The sequence below is a fragment of the Diplotaxodon limnothrissa genome, linkage group LG2, assembly GCF_057381915.1.
Source record: "Diplotaxodon limnothrissa isolate DT_005_m linkage group LG2, D_limnothrissa_male_GT1.1, whole genome shotgun sequence".
Lineage (NCBI taxonomy): Eukaryota > Metazoa > Chordata > Actinopteri > Cichliformes > Cichlidae > Diplotaxodon > Diplotaxodon limnothrissa.
The window spans coordinates 14,949,463-14,967,123 of NC_140597.1; the positions used below are offsets into that span (position 1 = coordinate 14,949,463).

General features: G+C 45.0%; 1 protein-coding gene across 1 annotated transcript in view; it reads left to right on the plus strand.

The window, feature by feature from the left end:
- Positions 1-17,661, plus strand: part of htr4 (5-hydroxytryptamine receptor 4) — a 195,408-nt gene that overhangs the window by 55,224 nt on the left and 122,523 nt on the right. The window contains exon 2 of the mRNA XM_085360912.1: positions 5,852-5,930. Coding sequence (XP_085217038.1) covers positions 5,875-5,930 — 56 coding nt within the window. The 5' untranslated portion in view covers positions 5,852-5,874. The remainder of the gene's footprint in view (positions 1-5,851; positions 5,931-17,661) is intronic.

Genomic DNA, 17,661 nt, shown 5'->3' on the forward strand with positions numbered 1-17,661 from the left:
ATAATGATTAAAGCTGTTGACAGCAGTGTTTTCTATAATATTGCCATTGTCGATAAAGTATTGAGGATAACTTTGTTGTTCAGAATTATTTTTAATGATACCATTTAAAACATCCCATATTCCCTTCATATTATGTTTATTGTTGTTCAATATTTTACTATAATACTCCTTTCTACATATACGTATAATATTGGTCAACTTATTTATGCATTTTTTATATTTATTTTCAGCATCTTTTGTTCTTTGTTTTAGGAATTCCCTATAGAGTGTATTTTTCTTTTTACATGCATTTTGTAAACCCTTAGTGATCCATGGTCTATCTGAATATTTGTGCTTTCTGTTGTATTTTATTGTTGGACAACTCCACCCTGTTACTCCACCCTGCTGGTTATTGCACTGTTTATGGCCTCCTGCAGGCTGCTGAGTATCTCCCGCACACAGGAGCGTGCTGTTCGTCTCCCCCCACCTGCACTGGCTGAACATTGGCTGAACTTCACTTACCCTCCACCCTCGCGACGCTCCGTCACTCAGTCTGGACTCTTCTCGAGTTTTTCGTGGCTTGGCTGTTTGTGCACATTTATGTTTTCTGGCCTCTCCACACTAGTTTCTTCTTCTCTCACATTTTTCTTTTTCTCATGTTCAAAGCTTTATGCTCAGAAAGCTTTGCATGTGCGCTCAGAAAGCTCTGTCCTAACCCAGTTTCAAGCATTTGTTTAATGATGTGTTAAAGAAACGCCGGTGATTTAATTGCCGGTTTATGGCTGTGACAGAACAGGAGCGCCAGCTGCAGATGAGCATCCTGCTGTTGCATCACACAGGAAATAAAATCACGCCGATTGCACAAACACTTGTGGGTTATATGGAAAACCAGCTTTACTGACACTGAAGCCCTAGGCAGTGATCCATGCTCGGCAACACTCAAGCAAAGCTAAATAGGACACAGGGGCCCAGGAAGGGTCACAGGCTGTGCTGCCGTTTGGAAAGTGCACGTCATGTGACACACGGCATCGCTAATATTCAGTATTTCGTGCTGTGGCACGAAAAATGTTAAAAGGGTTGACTTACTTAATCTTTTTATGCATTTATGTTCATGCTGACTAATTTTTATTATTAGAGTTATAATAGAGTTATTGCTGTTTACTGTTTTAAAAAGCATATTATTTTTATTAAGATGCCAGATTCCAGATATGTCAAAGGTTGCATGTTGGCGTCCAGTGCGCCGGCTTGTGTTTGGCTATAAACTTTAAAGTGGTTTTTGACAGAGTTTTGTTTTTATGACAGGTGCTCTGATCCTGTGAAAATGTGAGAAACTTTTGCACGGCTGTCATCGGAAGCATCACATAGAGTTGGATGTCTCGAGACCACTTTTACGTGGTTTTGGTCTTGTCTTGGTCTCGCTGTCTCGGTCTTGCTGTCTCAGATCCACGTAGTGGTCGGGAGATTTGGAGTCAACAGTATCCATGACACACAACGTAACGTCCGATAATGTGTCATGTGCAAAAGCATCAGCTCTAAGAGCCGTGCTTAGAGAGTGCTTAGTAGTGAATCAGAAGAGTCGACTCCCATTGAGCGAGAGCCGGCTCCTCACTTAATTTCCTTTCGCTGCTCAGCTCTCACACAGTGGCTCAGCTATGCTCCAATCCCTCCATATTGTGGCCAATAGCATGCGAGGATATAGGATAATATCATTATGTGAAAAACAGAGGGTGAGAGACGCGACAGTCAAGTGGAGCGTGCGAGTGCATCGCAAAAACACATAAATATGCCTGACACCTGTAAACGAAGCAGCATCTGGCTGCAGTTTAAAGACTTTTTTGACTCGGTCTCATCTCGACTTTGTCTTGGTCTTGTCTTGGTCTCGATACCCTCTGGTCTTGGTATTGTCTTGGTCTTGGTTTAGGCGGTCTTGACTACAAGTCTATAGCATAGAGCATATACTATAGTTCTTACGGATGTTATTAGTGACGTGAAGTGACGTCATGTACCGGCTCAGCTGGGTTCTGTGTGTGTGAGGCTTCTCTCTGAGTTCTTTAGCTTCCCCACACAGTCCAATCACATGCAGGTGAGGGTAACTGAGAGACGTAGGTGTGGAAGCACATTTGTGGAGTTGGGTGATAAGCTCAAACTCACCGAGACCTCCTGTGGTGGTAGTGAGACGACGCCTGCGCGATGTGTCGGTTATGTTAGATGACGTGATGACTCTAAAGTGCAGAGCTGTGGTGAACAAAGATCCATGTGAAAGTGTGTGTGAGGTAAATGTGCTTTGATAGACGTCACCTCGCCCAGCCACAGGCGTGCACGTCCTGCCCTCAGGCCACTGCATGTGGGCAGAGCTGTGTTAAAGTCACCCCATGACGGGAATATCCCATCGAAACAATGGCGGCGCTGTGTGAATGTAAGAGGCAGCCCATGGCTGAATGTGGAAGACTTCATGAGGTCCAGTCTGCCAGCTCTTGCTCTGCATGCAGGAATTCCTGCCAGACTCAGTCCAAACATCCACACGTCTCTCTGCATTCACTGGCTTGTTGGCTCGACTCAGGGTCGTCATTTTAAACGCTGATGTGCACTTCTGATCCTCCGTGCCGAGACTCTCATTCACGTCGCTGTGAATAAATCTCTTAGCAGCATCTTTCTGTCCACTTGTGATGTCCCTCCCACCGCTTTAGCAGCTGGCAGCAGGAACACTGGAGGCTTTCCTGGCTGGCCTGCCTCAGCGTGTTGTCAGGGCCGACTTCGATGCCTCAAAAAGAAGCCTTGCATGTCCCAGCCCTGCAGCCTGAGCTCACCTGAGCTGCTGTCATCTCATTTCCTTCTTGCTCAGCAGTCTTTTATCTTCTTCCCTGGACTCCCTGTCAGCATCTCCCACCGTCTTAGCTCTGCTTGTATTTCTACTCTCTGAGCTCCGTGTGACTGGAAGAGAGCTGACAGACTCCAGTAAACCCTCTTAGCAACCTTGCCCATTAGCTCTGTCATGCGTTCAGCTCACCTCACCTCCCCGACTGAGGCTATTATAGAACAGAGTCGGCAGCCCGTGGCGACCTGGAGACGGTTCCAAGGCGTTTTTGACTCACGGCGAATCAGTGATGATATAATAATGATTAGAGACGAGATGATAAAGTACTGAAGAGGAATGTTCTTGGTCAGTATGTTTTTGTTGTGAAGGTGACGTGTGCTCCAGTTTATGTGAGCGCATGGAAACCCGGTTCATGACAGAATAATTAAGAGCAGCTCCAGCTGAGGCTACATGGACTGAGCTGGGTTCACTCAGTCTGTGTTAACCTGTCTGAAGATGAGTTATGGATTAGCTGGACTGTACAGATGTGTATTGTGATGGATTGTGCACATTACGCATGCATTGAGCTGTTTGTTCACATGTGCAGGTGGCATGGCTGCATTCAGCACGTTAGCGATGCTGCAGAGCTAATAAAGAGCTCTGCATCTATATTTAGTACATCACGCTTCCTGAATAAATCTCAGACTCTATATGATGAATTACCTTCTCTCTGACTGAAGATAGATTAAATATGCCTTCCTTTTATATATGCTCATCTCATCCCAGTGTGCCGATATTTAGAGGTTAAGCCTAAAACCAAAGCAGGCTGTAAGTTTCTGTGTATCCAGGCTTTTCTCTTCACATGTGGATGGAATATGTAAACAACACATCCTCCGTACTAACACTTGCATACAACCGCAGATCAGCCACAACAATAAAATCCCCTCTAACCACCAGAGCAGCTTTTATTCTCTCTACGGGGTCCCAGTAGGAGTGGCTCTGGGTTAACACTTGTCCTTTCCCCACAAACAGATCGCTGGACTCTACTGTGACAGGACTGTGAATTATTTAAAATCTCATAAAATCAGTTTTTTCTCATTCGTAATGCACAGACATTGGCTAATCATATATCACAGAGCACTTTTTAAATCTGTACTCCTCCTTGTTCCTGCAACATTCAGTATTTTGTGCAGATTAGAAGGTTTTTCAGTCACAATCACACAAACACGCTAGGATCTTTTCTGCTGCTCAGGCGCCTTTCTCACGGCTGCCGTGTCGTACAGATGGGTCACAGATTAGAGAGAACACCCTGAACCTTTAACCCCCCCCTGGAGGTCAACCTGGGGCCCTGCTTTGCTGCGAGTGGCATTTCATTGGCACGGTTTGGGCCTGCGTGTCCTCGAACGGAGAGGGTCACTGCTCTTCAGTACAGCTGTTGTTTATGCTGTAATAAATGAGCCGTCTGGGAGTCTCCCCTCCACAGAGCAGGAGGGGAAAGGTTTGGTGAATCATGTGACAGTATGATTATTAACAGAGCTCAGATCAGTCTGTATCAACTGTTTCTGGACAGAATAACTGCAGCAGATTGTTGTGGCTGTGCGTGTGGGTGCACATGATCCTGGTATAATGTAATATAAACGCTGGTGTAGGGAGATTGTGTGCAGCAGATTTACAGACGCAGTCTGGTTCGTTTGATTCCTTGTGACAGAAAAATAAGTGGTTGTGCAGACATTTTTCTGCAATGCTGTGCAACGCTTTGAGCTGTCAGCATATGGGATGTAGATTAGGTGAGGATTTTGTTCTTTCTGCTTCGTTTTTGTGCAGATATAAACGTCCACGCGGCAAAGCGCTCGTGACAGCTGCCAGCTCGGCTGAACGGGGGTAAATCTGCGGGGCGTGACCCTCCTCTGCCTCTTTCTCTGCCAGGCTGACCTTCACTGCCCCGCCCCCGTTCATCCCACCTGCAGCCTTGGGCTGCCTTCCAATACTGTTTCTGTTGAATTCTGCATGAATAGAAACGAGTTTTGCTTTGATGGATTTTTATTTTGTGAACATTTTTAACTGATGCTGCACTTCGTCGGCGATCTTGTCTTACCTGACTGAACATCCGGGTTTCCTGATACTCCAAAACACAAAGCATGTTTTCTTAAATGTGAGAAAGTCGTTTTTTTTTAAGTAAAAACGACTTTCTTCTCGATGTTGGAAAAACACAATCAGCTGACAGCGTTGCATTTTCCACTGGAGAAATGTCTTCCTCCTCTCACCCCAACCAGTCGCAGCAGATGGCCCCGCCCCTCCCTGAGCCTGGTTCTGCCAGAGATTTTCCTTCCCACTGTCGCCAAAGTGCTTGCTCATAGAGGGTCATGTGTTTGTTGGGTTCTTCTCTGTATGTATTATTGTAGGGTCTACCTTACAATATAAAGCACCTTGAGGCGACTGTCATTGTGATTTGGCGCTGTATAAATGAAACTGAATTGAATTGCACAACAGATCGGCTTTCTGAAATTTGATGCCCTGACTCCGTGGATGACCTCGAGACCTTTGCTCTGTGGTCTTCTTTTAGATTTATATCTGTGGAGACTTAAAGGCCAGCCCGAGTGGATTTGATCTCAACCACTCAGTGAGTGTCCTGGACTCTGCTCTGTTTTTTGTTCTTATCCTTGGTGCTGAAATGTAATAAATGTTACTGTGGTACCTGAGTCTCCTGAATGCTTAAATCGACAGTCGATTTCATAAAACATTGGATGTTATATGCTCAGTCTTTGACCTCCAGCTGGTCAGTCAGATGTTTAGTAATCACCTTTCCTTACAGACTCAGACTTACAGTCAGTTTGAAATCCTCTGAATTCAAACTCGTTCGACCCAAATCCAAAGCTGCACGTGCAGCGGCAAGTCGTTCATCAGCACACGGCAAATGTCAACCAAAATTGTCGCATTTGCATAATCCTGATGTGGTTTAACTCACCTATGTTAATGTAATCTGCTGAGACCAGGACTGGTGTGATAGTAATTAAAAGTTCCCTCTTTAATAATGTAAATCATCATGTTCATGTTTTAACAGTGGTCTTCTGTCTGCAGGGACTCTCAGCATTTATGGTCACATGAATGTCAGCGCTGCAGGCCAGATGCCGGCGATGGCGGAGCTCGGCGGTGAGAGGTGAGAGTTAATCAACTTTTACGGAGAATAATCACACCATGTGTGATTACACACTTCCTGACAATGGTCACGCTGATTAATACACAACACAAAATCCACCTTTTAGCTGTTAGCTCAGTCAGACTCAGTGATGAGAGCTTTGACTGTTCGTAGATGCTGACGCTGCATGGATGCATCAGAGACGTGACATGACGCTTCTTTTTTATAGTACGAATCAAAACGTTTTCTTATATGTCATCTTACTCCTATACAGGAAACTGTACAGGAGTAAGTGTGGCTCAGCAGCCTTTCAGGTTCATACAACACAGAACTAAACAGCATCATTGACAACAGATATGAAACAGCAAGAAAAGAGGGTGCAGAGGCCAGTTACAAAGTGGCTTGCAGATTTGCGTATATGCAGACGTGCAGGCAGGCTGTGTTGTGTGGATGTGTATCAGCTGAGCTGCAGTGGTGAGCTTCACTCTGAGACCTGAATGAATTCACTAATGTTCACATGAAACACTGTGAAACATAACCGACTGCCCAAACGCTTCATAATTAATCTCATTCCAACAGACGCTTCTCCTGTAAGTCACACTGAGTATGAAGTGCTCATGGTTTCACCCACACGCTGGTGTCCATTATGTAAAAGCAATATTCAAATGTATTTTGACAGCTCTGGTTTCCTCTTCAGGGACATCCTCATCTTCAGATATTTGGTTTAGCTGAGGAAACATCAGCTAGCCGGGGGTTCTCGCTGCCTCTGTAGTTGTCTTTGCCTCCGGCTTGTGGGTTTGATTAAAACACTGATCCTGCTGAAAGTGCTGGCTGGTCTGTTTTTGCTGTGCTGGGATGCAAAGAGATCATTTTTCTGTTCTTGGTTAACAACTTTTAGCCTGGAGGATGAGAGACAGATGAGACTTTGTTCAGAGCGTCACAGATCCACAGACACAATTCTCAAAGAAGCCAGAGACAGGGAGCGTCAGTCTGGAGCTGGAGCACAGAACCAAGTGAAAGCTGAGGTTTTTACATCTCTACATTAAATATTTCCTCTTTGCTGTGGGCGTTTCTGTGAGAAAACATTGTTGATGGTGTGATTATTCAGTGTGATCTCCACTCTGTGTGAAGCAACACTCAGCACCTCTAACTACACTAAGCTTCTGCTTCCTGCTCCATATTAGTCATAAGGTTTCTAATAATGAGGTGGGTGCATAGATGGTTATCCCACTAAGCTTATCTCACTTTATTAAACACACAAGCTCCACCCACCCCAAAGGTCAGCTGATCAGAAGAAGGTTAAAGAGACCTGCTGATCGCGCGTCGTGTTGTTTTCACGTTCAGATATTTCCTGCGTGTCAACAGTGAATCTGAAACTGAAACTACGAATGCTGAACCCAAAGAAGAACTGTGACACAAACAGCAACAGCATGAAATATAAAATGTGGATCCAACATTAACGTTTCCTTTCAGCTTCATGGAAAAAGAGAGTTCATTACTAAACCAGGCACACACAGGATTTGATTCCCTCAGGACGTTTGAGTCAGAATTAAAATGATGTACGAGAAGCAGGAGGTCGCGGTACAGTAGTTGCTCAGGCTCAGCTATGAGGTAGTACTACATGACCTAGTTGTGTGCTGTGCTGTTATGGATGGGGTCCGTGTCATGTGATGACTGCCTCCAGCAGCGTTTGGAGAGGCTCACGCTGCACTTGACATACATGAGATCATAGCGTGTGCCCGTATACATTAAATGTGGTCACACGAGTGGCACATATCAGTCAGAGGTGGTGGGCAGGTGACTTACCTTTAAATATGATGAGAGATGAAACGAGTGCACTCAGAATAAAAATGAACAGAGTACTTGTGGCTCTTTGACTTTCTGTCTCCAACTTATAGAGTGATGGGCTTAAGGTGGAATCAGGTTTGTGGTCTGATCTCCTCTCCAGCCTTGGCTTTGAGTCTTTATCCATCATCCTAGAGAGGCACGCTCAGTCGCAGATGCAGGAAACATGCGAGAAAATCTTTCTGTGCACAGTTTCCTGTTGGAGCTGCTGCTGTGGGGCAGACATCTGTCTCTGCACGGCACTCAGTTTGTGTCTCACAGTTTTTATCATACAGATGCCAAATGGGGTCCCTGTTGGAGACTGAAATTTGACTCTGAACAGCTCGGCCTCAACTTACATTAATGTGGTAATGATGTGATAATAAATACTTATTCCCCCCACTGTGTGTTGTGGGCATGTAAGACATTCATAAAACTCACCAGTCTCAGGTCGGTTATTGTTTACACCTTCTGAGTGGGAGAAAGTGTTCAGTGTACATTTGAGTGTAGTAGGAGTATAAGAAGTACTTTGGCGGTCAGACTATGATGATGAGGTCATCAGAGAGTGGAGATGGAAGTAGGAGGTGAGGACTGAAGTCCTGGAGTGTAGACGCTGTGGGTGGAGCACACATTGCTGATGTAGAGCTGGAGGATGAAGGCACTAACACCTGAAGGGTGTAGTAATAGATTACAGTAAATGATCGAGCAGGGTGCAGAGGGGAATTCCCCTCTTCCCCTTTTCCTCTTCCAGATGGGAAGAGGAAGAGGGACCAGGAATGTGAAAAACTTCATACAGATAAACATCATCATCATCATCATCCATCATCTTCCTCAGCATCAGCAGCAGCCTCACTCTTATACATCTGGTCTTATGTTATGTGCTATAACACATGTTGTGTGTTTGGAGCTTTTCAGGTGGTTTTAATTGGAGGACATGGGTTAAGACTGCAAAGCGTATGAGATGACCCAGTTTCACACATTTGTAGTGTAATAATGTTGTGTAGGTTTGTGCAGGTAGGTTTCTCGCAAAGTTATGCAAAACTGCAGAGAGCAGCGCTTTCTTCATGGTACGGTTTTAAAATTCAGAACTAGCATGCTAAAGCTAACACAACAAGCACATGAGAATCCCTCTGGACAGAGAGGAGACACAGCAGGACCGTCCTGGCTTAAAGAAGAGTGTGCGTGTGTGTAAAGGTCCAGCACACAAAAATGAGCATTCCTCACAATCACACTTCCACTGGTGACAATTTATAACACACATTCATTTAAGCTAAAAGCACTGAAGTCATATGGATGTTCAGTGATTGGTTGATTTTTGGTTAGAACAATATCTGAGTACCCTGGACAGTCACCGAGGAGGCATCCTGGTCAGATGCTGAGCAACAACGACTTTCTCCTTATGTTGAGGAGGAGCAGGTGTACTCCTCCTCCTCCTCACCCTCTCTCTGAGTGCAGACACCTTCAGAGAAATTCATTTCTGCTGCTCGTGGCCATCGGTGAGGGTGTGACTGTAGACTGAGCAGTAAATCACTAGGTCAGTTCTGTCGTTCCCACAGCGAGCTGCAGACTCGTGTTTCCCCGGGAACGGGAAGCACTTACACTCCTCTTGGCTGGTGTCCCCGCCATTTTCTGGCTTGAGTCTTGGAGATTCTCAGTCTCGTTCCCGCCACTTCACTCAAACTGCCCTTCAACACTGATAATTATTCATAAATGTTATTCATCATCTTTTTATTGCTTATGTATGTGAGTGGTTGTTATAGTGGGGCCTTTTCACAGTGACAGCCTGAGCCGTGTGATTTGGGAACATGTTTTGTGCTGCCGGTTGTTACTGCAGAGAGTCGTGCACGCTGAGCTGAGGCTGATCATGTGACCCAGCTGTTACTGTTTGGTTTTAAACACTGACACACACAGGCAGCAGTGTGTGCGTGTGTGTAATACAGCTGTTGTAACAGCTGGATATGGACTTAGCCTCAGTGCCAGCAGCTCCACCCTCAAACTGGAGCTGCGTGTTTTTCTCCACTCGTTCATTTGTTGACTTAAATTTAAATTTACGTTCCACGTGTCAGGGCATGACACTGCGCCGGAGCTCTTTGCCGTTAGACTTTGTAAAGTAGCTCAGTGTAGGTCAGTGCTGAGCGTGCATTGATCCGAAACAATGATAATAATATTGATAATAAACTGGGTTTCAGTTTTTACACACACTAACGAAGTGTACAGAATCCGTTTTGTTCTTTATATTTCTTGCACAGTAGTCAGGTGGACAAAGGAGCTTGCAAAGAAAAACGTCTGGACTTCTTTAGGTTACTTGAAGACATTTCACCTCTCATCCGAGAAGCTTCTTCAGTTCTAAGGTCAAATGGTGGAGAGTCCCAGATATAAACCTAGTGGGAGCCACTTCACAAGCGCATGGCACAACACAGAAGAGCCACCTCCACAGGACAAGACTCAGCAGTCCATCTGCATCTTAAGGATAAAGGACACTCTTTCGAGGATGCCAATGTTCACATTTTGGACAGAGAGGACAGATGGTTTGAAAGAGGAGTGAAAGAAGCCATCTATGTCCACTGTGAGCGACCATCTTTGAACAGAGGCGGGGGTTTACGACACCAACTCTCTGCCATCTATAATCCAGTTTTGAGATCCCTTCCCAGACGCCTTAACGCTCACATCCTGGGCCATCTGATCTCAGGAATTCGCATGATAAGGTGGGGCCAGGTTTCACAATGAACTCACCCGAAACTCTGGCTGATTGGGACCCACACCCAGTTTCACACCTTGGCTCAGGCGATTAGAGGATCATAAGGGGGTCCTTTTGTCCCTCTGTGGGGGGTCACTCCCACTAGGTTTATATCTGGGACTCTCCACCATTTGACCTTAGAACTGAAGAAGCTTCTCAGATGAGAGGTGAAACGTCTTCAAGCAACTTAAAGAAGTCCAGACGCTTTTCTTTGCAAGCTCCTTTGACTACGATGACCTGGATGACTGAGAACCTTCACAGATATAGTCAGGTGGAGTACACACGATTTTATTGTGCATGTACAATGACAATAAAGGGCAATTCAATTTTATTCTATGCTATGCTGTTCTATGTTATGCTGTGCTATAATCCATGAATGCAGACACGTCCAAGAAGGTTAAATATTTAACTTTGCTTCCGTGAAATGACATGAGGAAGCTGAAATGTGCAGATTTTCAGCTTTTGGGCTAAGCGTTGTTTCTCTCTCCTGAGTTGAAGTTAGTGAGGGTGGTCTGTGCCTGTGCAGCCACCCTGGAAAAAACAGAAATGATCCTATTGGTTGTCAAAGCTCGATTTTATTGATATTTATTGATTTATACTGAGGTGTGAGAGGCTTCAGGGAGTTCATCGAATGTCGATGCTTAGGACTGAGTTCTAGAAATGGACACCAAAGTTTCTCAGCTTCTGCTGTGGGTGCACAGTTATGCAGCTTATCTGAGGTTTATTTGTATAATTCAGTCAAGCTGTGTGCATTTCATGCTGTAAGTCACAGACGGCCGGTCTATAACTCAGACTGTGATAAGAAAAGATAAAGTGTTCATGGAGTCCACAAAGACGTGTGCAGAGCTCTCCTCAGCTTACATCCTGCAGTGCAGTCACTACTTTCAGCAGCAAGAGTCATCCCAGAGAGTCAGACTCAGAGCACTCGGATATCAGTGAGCTTCTCTTCCCTCTCGTCGAATGAGCTACTGCCTCTTCCCGCGTCACCTCAGGTGTCCTGTGACAGATCCTGTTTTCTGCATGACTGCTTCCAACAGGAGCCTCAAGCTCTAGAAGACCCAACCCGAAGCCTCAGGTCGCCTCCTGCCGGTCCGTCCGTACAGCACATTTGTCAGCGCACTTCGCTCCTTCCTTTAGTTCAAATGTTTCAGAGGCGAAAGATAAAGAGCACAAAGTCATTGTTCTCTAAATCCCACACCGCCGTCTTCTCCTTTTCTCCTTTTCCTGTTAAGAAGATATTTTTCTAGTTGTGGGTTCCTTTAAGGACAGACGAGAGATAAATTGCAGTCAACAGTATTTATTCTTGCACACCAGGAAAAATTAAACACAAAGCCGTGCGTCCTGCCACTGCCCGGCTGGCACAACTTTAACAAACACTATCAGGGCGAGCAGACGTGCCACACTCTTCTTCTGCTACAAATTCCAGCACAGCGCTGCAGATAAAAAGCGCAGGAGAGAAATGAGCCAACACGAAACCGAGGAACTGCTCGCACTGTGCTGAGCTCCAGCCGAGCCCACGGAGTACGTTTTTATCAGGAACACCAGGAATTCTTGTCGTAGTATGAAAAGTAAAAGCTCGTGCCTGACAATGCAGGGACTTTGAGATGCAGAAAATCTCTGACAGTGTCAACAGACTGTAAACTAAAGCAGTGGCGTTAGTATTTCAGGAATAATGATCCGATCAGAGCGCTGGCAGGTCGGCACACACAATGACACACACGGCTGCTGCCGGGGATTACACAGATATAGAAAACAGTGAGAAAACCCAGATGTAAGTCCAACATTTAGCCTGAATTTTGACTCATGACATACTGCATGTTTGCCAGGCGTGCTAGCATCAGAAATCCATTCAGCATCCCTCGGCTTCTCCTCCGAGGCATCATTTTGGGGCGATCGTGGCTCAAGAGTTGGGAGTTCGCCTTGTAATCGGAAGGTTGCCGGTTCGAGCCCCAGCTTGGACAGTCTCGGTCGTTGTGTCCTTGGGCAAGACACTTCACCCGTTGCCTACTGGTGGTGGTCAGAGGGCCCGGTGGCGCCAGTGTCCGGCAGCCTCGCCTCTGTCAGTGCGCCCCAGGGTGGCTGTGGCTACAATGTAGCTTGCCATCACCAGTGTGTGAATGTGTGTGTGAATGGGTGGATGACTGGATATGTAAAGCGCTTTGGGGTCCTTAGGGACTAGTAAGGCGCTATATAAATACAGGCCATTTACCATTTTGCCACATTGATTGTTCGCTGCCACTTTGGCAGCAGCTGACGGCACAGTCTCAGTGTATTTGACTGTTTTTCTATCCATTCGTTCAGACTACACGTGGTGGCTGTGCTGCACAGTCAGGACTTAGCAGGCGACGCACTGCACCGTCACTTTTCACAGACTAAATAATTCATTCAGCAACTGCTTATGTAATATCAATAAGAAACCCTCCATTCATTTAAAAGGCACCTGCTGATGCATAAAAGCTGAGCGCGCACACACAGCGATGCTGTCAAAATCTGCAGTGATGGGATCTGTGAAGCAGCTGAATCTCTCTTCCTTCCCACGGAGATGAGTCTGAGCCAGAGCGCTCCATCGTTCCCATCCCGTTCGTGCCCGACCAGGTGATTATCCCGTCAGGATCCTTTTTCACCATTTTTTGTTAGAGTTGTTGACCACTGATGACTCCATGTGATATACGAGGGCCTGCTGGCAGGAACTCTGAGGCCTGCAGATCTACTTTGTATTTTAGTTCTGTATTCTTCATCAAAGATGCCTCACAGTCATGAATCTTATTTTCTAACAAAAACCGAGCAGTAAATCCTCTGGGCTCAGTAAAACCTCCGCTGTACCCGACCAGCACCGAAGGTAACGAACTGCTGCTGCTGAAGCTGATCATTTTCCTATCAGCTGTTTTCTTTATGTGACCAAAGCTGATCCGTGTTTTTCTCTCATTTCTTTGTGTTTAGCTTCATACAAATCTATGTGACTGCAGTCTCTCAGCGTTGTAGCTTTCAGCAGGCAGTAATATGTATATACAGTGGGGCAAAAAAGTATTTAGTCAGCCACCGATTGTGCAAGTTCCCCCACCTAAAATGATGACAGAGGTCAGTAATTTGCACCAGAGGTACACTTCAACTGTGAGAGACAGAATGTGAAAAAAAAATCCATGAATCCACATGGTAGGATTTGTAAAGGATTTATTCGTAAATCAGGGTGGAAAATAAGTATTTGGTCAATAACAAAAATACAACTCAATACTTTGTAACATAACCTTTGTTGGCAATAACAGAGGTCAAACGTTTACTGTAGGTCTTTACCAGGTTTGCACACACAGTAGCTGGTATTTTGGCCCATTCCTCCATGCAGATCTTCTCGAGAGCAGTGATGTTTTGGGGCTGTCGCCGAGCAACACGGACTTTCAACTCCCGCCACAGATTTTCTATGGGGTTGAGGTCTGGAGACTGGCTAGGCCACTCCAGGACTTTCAAATGCTTCTTACGGAGCCACTCCTTTGTTGCCCGGGCGGTGTGTTTTGGATCATTGTCATGTTGGAAGACCCAGCCTCGTTTCATCTTCAAAGTTCTCACTGATGGAAGGAGGTTTTGGCTCAAAATCTCACGATACATGGCCCCATTCATTCTGTCCTTAACATGGATCAGTCGTCCTGTCCCCTTGGCAGAAAAACAGCCCCATAGCATGATGTTTCCACCCCCATGCTTCACAGTAGGTATGGTGTTCTTGGGATGCAACTCAGTATTCTTCTTCCTCCAAACATGACGAGTTGAGTTTATACCAAAAAGTTCTACTTTGGTTTCATCTGACCACATGACATTCTCCCAATCCTCTGCTGTATCATCCATGTGCTCTCTGGCAAACTTCAGACGGGCCTGGACATGCACTGGCTTCAGCAGCGGAACACGTCTGGCACTGCGGGATTTGATTCCCTGCCGTTGTAGTGTGTTACTGATGGTGACCTTTGTTACTTTGGTCCCAGCTCTCTGCAGGTCATTCACCAGGTCCCCCCGTGTGGTTCTGGGATCTTTGCTCACCGTTCTCATGATCATTTTGACCCCACGGGATGAGATCTTGCGTGGAGCCCCAGATCGAGGGAGATTATCAGTGGTCTTGTATGTCTTCCATTTTCTGATGATTGCTCCCACAGTTGATTTTTTCACACCAAGCTGCTTGCCTATTGTAGATTCACTCTTCCCAGTCTGGTGCAGGTCTACAATACTTTTCCTGGTGTCCTTCGAAAACTCTTTGGTCTTGGCCATGGCGGAGTTTGGAGTCTGACTGTTTGAGGCTGTGGACAGGTGTCTTTTATACAGATGATGAGTTCAAACAGGTGCCATTCATACAGGTAACGAGTGGGGGACAGAAAAGCTTCTTACAGAGGACGTTACAGGTCTGTGAGAGCCAGAGATTTTCCTTGTTTGAGGTGACCAAATACTTATTTTCCACCCTAATTTATGAATAAATTCTTTACAAATCCTACCATGTGAATTCATGGATTTTTTTTCACATTTTGTCTCTCACAGTTGAAGTGTACCTCTGGTGCAAATTACTGACCTCTGTCATCATTTTAAGTGGGGGAACTTGCACAATCGGTGGCTGACTAAATACTTTTTTGCCCCACTGTACAGTTATAACCAGAGGTTCCATCAACTCATCGTGGACCTGGGTGGGTGTTCCCAGGGTGGAGTGATGGTGCAGCACACATCTTTAATGACTTTTGTCATCAAATTGTGTTTATTTAGGATTTAATCCACACAGGGTCAAACATAGACATACACCCATACACAGCTCTGCAGTGACTTTAAGGCCTGTTAACTTCTTGATAATGAGCATGACTGAGTCCAGCTGGTAGTTTCTCTTTGAAGCTCGTTAGCCTGCTCGAGGAATCTGAGGAACTCTCAGAAGGAGAACTGCAGATTTGCACAAGTTGGGATGGAAATTGTTTCCACACAGCTGCAGATTCAAGATCAGCAGTTCAAATAAATAAGTTACTCTGATGTGCTGGAAGAGGAGCCACACTGTGACATGATGAGGTCGGTATCAGGCACAGTTTAAAGTCAGAGCTGTGAAACATGAGTGCACGCTTTCCTGCCGTCATGATTCATTTGGCTTCTTTTTTAAAAACCTGACAGGAAGCTCCTCCTTTTGCCTGATGTTGTATGTAACGCTATAACGGCCTTATTTAACAAGAATTTTACCGCCACGCTTCTCTATATGCCAGGAATCAGAGTGAGTTGGAGTAACTGAATCTAGCACAGCGCAGCGTGCAGCAACCGAGCCTGCAGTCTGTCCTGATGCACATTCAGCTAAAACCTGGTTTAGGTTTTCAGTTTGCAGCAACATCCTGTGATATGAGTAAAAAGAGAGACCTGTGATCTCCGGACAGCCCTCTCAGAAACGGGACACCTGCTCCTTCATTACATGAACAGAGTGAAACTGGAGACGGCGTCCAGAATTTATTTAAAACCACATCCTCTGTTATCACATCAGAGCGCTGATGCCATCGTTTATTCACCCGCTGGTCGGCTAATGGCGCCCTTTGGTTTGAAACATGCTGCTCGTAGCGTCTGCTATCCATCCTCACAAACTTTATTCACACTCTTCCATACCTGCACTGCCCGTCACGCTGCATTAAAGCTGTGCACAGATCTGTGTGCTGCTCCTGTATGTTTCACACATTCATCACTGTTTCTATATGTGAATGTGTTCACACTTTACAAACACGTCGAGAAAGTACAAAGGTCTGACAGTCAGAGAAAAGTTCTTTACACTTATAAATCCAACATCACTCCTAATACTACTACTAATACTCTTCCTCCTCCTCCTCCTCATCCTACTACTACTACTATTACTGCTACTCCTAATAATACCAATCATTTAGTTTTTGTAGGAAAAGTTGAGTTTAGTTAAATCTTGATAAACACGATCTTGTCTTCCATTACAAACTGTTGACTGTGAAACATCTGGATTTTTGTCTCCTGTCTGACAGATCCCCTGCTCCGTGTCCGTGTCTTACACTCTTTTATTCACATCAGCTTTGATGTTCAAGTTTTTCTCTCTTTTTAAAATATTTATTATCTGTGTGATTTCATCCCCAATGTCTCTCTGATTTGGAAAGTTAAGTTTCTTCAGTCTGAATTTCATGATAGTCTTCCAACATCGTCACTGCTCTCTGCCCTTCACCTGAACATAAACCTGTTTCCTCATTTAGAGAAATGCAGGTGTGATGGTGTGTGGACGGCAAGCACGAGCCCGCTTGTTTGCGATCAGTCATGTCCCGAATCTGATGGTGATTTTGCATAAAGTGTAAGAACATTTAGTGGACGAGACTCATTCACTTTAGATAAAAGACAAAAAAAAATGAAATGTGTGACGACTCGTACATCTGGAAAGAAGACCAGTGGCTTCCTGCTGTTACGCCTGCAGTGTTTTCATAACTGCTTCTTCTTCTCTAGTTCATTTTAAAGTTTGCCTTCAAAGCGATCGGCTCCCCTTATCTCCTCTTGTGATTGTGATTTTAGAAAGCTGATGTCAACTTGCACAGAAAACTTTATAAAGTCTGGCTTTTGTGGGATTTTGAGTGAATATGTGTGAGAGGCACACTGACGATGTGTTTCCTGACCAGAAATAAAAGATTGTCTGATTTGGTGGGTTTTTTATGATTTATTAATGTCTGAATGTGTTTTCATTCCCTCCTTCTGAAAGCTTTTTGTGCTCGGTGTGTGCCAGTTTTTCAAAGTGATGAATTTGAAAGGCAAATAACGTGTCCTGAGTGGTGGAAAGAACAGCTGTTTTGACCTCCAGTCAATTCTAATTGTTCAGCTTGATTTAATATTTGCTTAAGTGCTGCATAGTAACGAAGACAGTTGTCCTTCAGCTGCAGGACCATGTCGTCAGATCCATCTGGAGTGTCCTTTAGAGAGGACCTAAGTTCCTGTGGTGTCAAAGCAGCCATAGTTAATATTAGTTATGTGAGCGGCTCAGCGGGTGATTCCTTTCTTTGTCCTTCCTTCATTATAATATTCATCCTGTGGACATAAAGCAACAGAGGAGTCAAAAAAATATTGGGGAACTTTGACTGCTTGTGAAACAAAACATTACACATAGATTCATAAACCTGTAGATATGCACATGCAGATATAAAGGGATTACCATTAATGAAGAAATCATTCAAGCCCTACAAGGAGGTCAGACTAGAGGTA